Genomic DNA, 4,860 nt, shown 5'->3' with positions numbered 1-4,860 from the left:
TGTTTACTGTTCATGTTTATTGTTTATTTCACTTTTGTATATTATCTACTTCACTTGCTTTGGCAATGTTAACATATGTTTCCCATGCCAATAAGGCCCCTTGAATTGAGAGAGGGGGTTTAAGTAATAAGACAGAGATAGTATCCCAAATAGCACCATATTCACTATGTAGGGGATAGGGTGCTATTCGGGATGCACTCAGAGGCAGCAGCCTGTGTCTGTGCTGGAGCAATATAAAGTACCTAGATTGTACCGAGAGAGAATAGATTACATGAAGAGAAGGTCAGACAAGCAGTTGCTACATGTGACAGGGCCTGCAGATGTTAGGCTGATAATAGTAATGGAGTTCTACCATTGTTGAACTACAACCCTTTCATAGTTCAAATATTCAGAGGATGTGTAAAAGATTGTAGCAAGGCTAATTTAAGAGTGCACAGTTAACGTCAGATCATGTAATGAGAAAGCGGGATACCTAGTCAGTTGCACATTTGACATTGTAATCATTTAGCAGACGCTCTTATACAGAGCGACGTASAGGAGGAATTAGGGTTAAGRGCCTTGCTCAAGGGCACATAGACAAGATGTTTAACCTAGTCGCCTCAGGGATTCAAACCAGCTCAGTTACTGTCCCAACGCTAGGCTACCTGCTCTGGCATTGATGAGCACAAATCCTGCTCCCCCAAGAAAGCAGCGGTATTGTTGTTGTAATTACACCTCTGATCTCATGCTGCTCCCATGACAATAATGTTCAATGGTGAGTTCATCGACAGAGAGACAGAGACAGAGACAGAGAGAGAGAGACAGAGAGAGAAAAAATAAAACAAGATATCTGACCTGAGCTCTGTCCCGCAACACCTCGAAGTCAGCCTGGGAGAGGAACTGGTTATACAGCACTCCTGAGATGGACAGATTGATAGAGAGGTAGACGGAGGGAAGTAGACAAGAGAGAATGAAAGATACAGATAGCTTATAGACAAGGTCAAAGGTGCAGCCCACATCAAGACTATCACAGATTACAACACATCTTAGAGCAGGGGTTCCAACACACACACACACACAGCACACACACACACACACACACACACACACACACACACACACACACACACACACAGCCTGTATTGACAGATTGCTATCCTACAGAGGCAGGCCACCTTGTCAGTCATCCTACTGTGGGAAGAAAATGAAACCCCCCAAAAATCAATCAGCTTTGTAAGTCCTCACGGAGTAGCTAGAGGTGCCCCTGGACAACGCAGGAGAACACACAGGACCTGGGCCGTATGTAGAGGTCGACCGATTAGGATTTTTCAACGCCGATACCGATTATTGGAGGACCAAAAAAAGCAGACACAGATTAAATCGGCCGATTTAATATATATATATTTGTAATTATGACAATTACAACATCACTGAATTAACCCTTATTTTAACTTAATATAATACATAAATAAAAACAATTTAGTCTCAAATAATGAAACATGTTCAATTTGGTTTAAATAATGCAAAAACACAGTGTTGGAGAAGAAAGTAAAAGTGCAATATGTGCCATGTAAAAAAGCTAACGTTTAAGTTCCTTGCTCAGAACATYAGAACATATGAAAGCTGGTGGTTCCTTTTAACATGAGTCTTCAATATTCCCAGTTAAGAAGTTTTAGGTTGTAGTTATTATCGGACTATTTCTCTCTATACCATTTGTATTTCATATACCTTTGACTATTGGATGTTCTTATAGGCCCTATAGTATTGCCAGCCTAATCTCAGGAGTTAATAGGCTTGAAGTCATAAACAGCGCAATGCTTGAAGCACAAACGCAGGAAAGTGCTGTTTGAATGAATGCTTACGACCCTGCTGCTGCCTACCACCGCTCAGTCAGACAGCTCTATCAAATATCAAATCATAGACTTAATTATAATATAATAAACACACAGAAATACAAGCCTTAGGTCATTAATATGGTCAAATCTGGAAACTATCATTTCGAAAACAAAACATTTATTCTTTCAGTGATATACAGAACCGTTCCGTGTTTTATCTAACGGATGGCATCCCTAAGTCTAAATATTGCTGTTACATTGCACAACCTTCAATGTCATAATTATGTAAAATTCTGGCAAATGAATTAGTCTTTGTTAGGAAGAAATGGTCTTCACACAGTTCGCAACGAGCCAGGCGGCCCAAACTGCTGCATATACCCTGACTCTGCTTGCACAGAACGCAAGAGAACTCAATTTCCGTAGTTAAAAGAAATTCATGTTAGCAGGAAAATATTAACTAAATATGCAGGTTGGTGGAACGACAGTGATTTTTTTCACGAATGTGCTTTTTAAATCATCACCCGTTTGGCAAAGTAGGCTGTGATTCGATGATAAATTAACATGCACCACATCGATTATATGCAACGCAGGACAAGCTAGATAAACTAGTAATATCATCAACCATGTGTAGTTAACTAGTGACTATGTTAAAATGTATTGTTTTTTATAAGATAAGTTTAATGCTAGCTAGCAACTTACCTTGGCTCCTTGCTGCACTCGCATAACAGGTAGTCAGCCTGCCACGCAGTCTCCTCGTGGAGTGCAATGTAATCCGCGTCCAAAAATGACGATTACCGATTGTTATGAAAACGTCCCTAATTAAATCAGCCTCTAGTAGAAAGTACCTCAGAGTAGGTCAGGATGTTTCTGGATCAAAACGTGATTTAAGTGGTGGCCGTGGCCAATAGCACGGTCGCAAACAACCTTTTAGAGGCCGTCCTTCTGGCATCTTTGACAAGAGCAATGTGAGGCTTTTTCCTTTTTCTTTTTCATGATTGATAGTTCTCAAAGATGATCTTATTTTAAAATATATACAGTGCCTTCAAAAATACATTTGCAAAAAATAATAATAATAATAATGTTTTAACTTTGTCATTATGGGGTATTGTGTATAGATGGGTGAGAAGAAAAATATCAATGGAATCCATTTTGAATTCAGGTTGTAACACAACTAAATGTGGAATAAGTCACAGGGTATGAATATTTTCTGAAGGCTCTGTAGGTTAATTATCTTTTCTACATACTATATCTGATTTTAGTCATGAAGTTTACACTGAAGACGTTTTACCATCCCAAAAATGATTTTCTGAAGAAAAAAGAAAAAATACTATTGTTGTTGTTATTATTATATATATATTTTTTTTTTACTGTTTTGACTTACCCGGCCTGAAAAAACTAATGTTTCTATGCAGAAAAAAAACCCTGGGAGTGCTGATCTAGGATCAGTTTAGCCTTTCAGATCACAATGAATAGTATTAACATGGATAGAGGGGACCTGATCCTAGATCAGCACTCCTACTCTGAACCACTTGATACATACTGGTTTCATTTCAAAGCACTGAAGTCTTACGGCCTGTTTTTCCCCCGGCAACTGAATTCCTATCAACGGCACGTCTCACACGGGTCTTACCAGAGATCAGAGACACTGGGTGAGAGAGCGTGATCTCACCAACCATTAGGTGGGACGGACATAATTCATCACAATGACAAAAGAGAAACCTGCTCATGAAAACTTGTATTAAACACACACACACAACACACAACACACAACACACACACACACACACACACACACACGGCCTCACCCTCAGAGAACTGTAGTCGATCTCTCTCCAGCTCCCATAGTCTGATCTGGTCTGTGATGGTGGGGGGCAGCACTGGGTTCTGAGAGACACAGACAGAGTTGGTAGGAGTAGGCTTTGTCCCAAATGGCTATTCACTATGTAGTGTACTACTTTAGACCAGGGCCCATAGGGAATAGGCCCCATAGGGAATAGGGCCCATTGGGGATAGGGCTCTGGTCAAAAGTAGTGCACTATATAGGAAATAGCGTTCTATTTGGACCAAAACCTTAGTCTAGCATGTAATGTCAGGATGACATACGAGTAATGAACCTCCAGCATGGGAGTAGGGTCAAACAGGTCAGTCAGATATTACTGTGATACTGTGGTAACAGACACAGCGATGAGAGGAGGAGAAAGAGAACGAGGGGGCGAGAGGAAAGACAACATGAACCAGAGGGACAGAAGAGCGAGCGACGCGACGGACAGACAGAGAGCGACGGACAGACAGAGAGCGAGAGACGGACAGACAGAGAGCGAGGGCACGGACAGACAGAGAGCGAGCGAGCGACGGACAGACAGAGAGCGAGCGAGAGACGGACAGCAGGAGCGAGGGCGAGAGAAAGACAGCATGAGACCCAGAGGACAGAGAGACAGAGAGCGAGCGGACAGACAGAGAGCGGAGCGAGAGACGGACAGACAGAGAGCAGAGACGGGACGGACAGACAGAGAGCGAGAGACGGACGGCCAGACAGAGAGCGAGAGACGGACGGACAGACAGAGAGCGAGAGATCGGAACGATCAGACAGAGAGCGAGACGAACGGACAGACCAGAAGCAGAGACGCGAAGAGACGGACGAGACAGACAGAGAGCGAGAGACGGACAGACGACAGAGGCGAGGAGACGGAGCAGACGACAGATAGAGAGCGAGAGACGGACAGACAGAGAGCGAGCGACGGACGGAGACGGAGCGACGACGGACAGACGAGAGCGAGCGACGAGACAGAACGACGAGACGAGAGAGCGGACAGACACGAGAGCGAGAGACGGACAGAAGCAGAGAGCGCGAGAAGACGGGACAGAGCAGAGAGCGGAGGAGACGGACAGACGAGAGCGCGAGACGGACAGAACGAGGAGGCGAGAGACGGACAGACAGAGAGAGCGAGAGACGGACAGACAGAGAGGAGCGAGACGACAGACAGAGAGCGAGAGACGGACAGACAGAGACGCGAGAGACGGACAGACAGAGAGCGAGAGACTACAC

The 4,860-nt window shown here is 43.8% G+C and overlaps 1 protein-coding gene across 1 annotated transcript in view; it reads right to left on the bottom strand.

The window, feature by feature from the left end:
- gtf2h4 (general transcription factor IIH, polypeptide 4) overlaps window positions 1-4,860 on the bottom strand; it is a 22,534-nt gene that overhangs the window by 7,087 nt on the left and 10,587 nt on the right. The window contains exons 12-13 of the mRNA XM_024139338.2: window positions 3,620-3,698; window positions 835-896 (exon numbers count right to left, since the gene is read on the bottom strand). Of these exons, the coding sequence (XP_023995106.1) occupies window positions 835-896; window positions 3,620-3,698 (141 nt within the window). The remainder of the gene's footprint in view (window positions 1-834; window positions 897-3,619; window positions 3,699-4,860) is intronic.

This window comes from Salvelinus sp. IW2-2015, unplaced genomic scaffold, assembly GCF_002910315.2.
Source record: "Salvelinus sp. IW2-2015 unplaced genomic scaffold, ASM291031v2 Un_scaffold1770, whole genome shotgun sequence".
Taxonomy (NCBI): Eukaryota; Metazoa; Chordata; class Actinopteri; order Salmoniformes; family Salmonidae; genus Salvelinus; species Salvelinus sp. IW2-2015.
The sequence above is the reverse complement of the archived record's forward strand: the minus strand, read 5'-3'. Positions and strand labels throughout refer to the sequence as shown.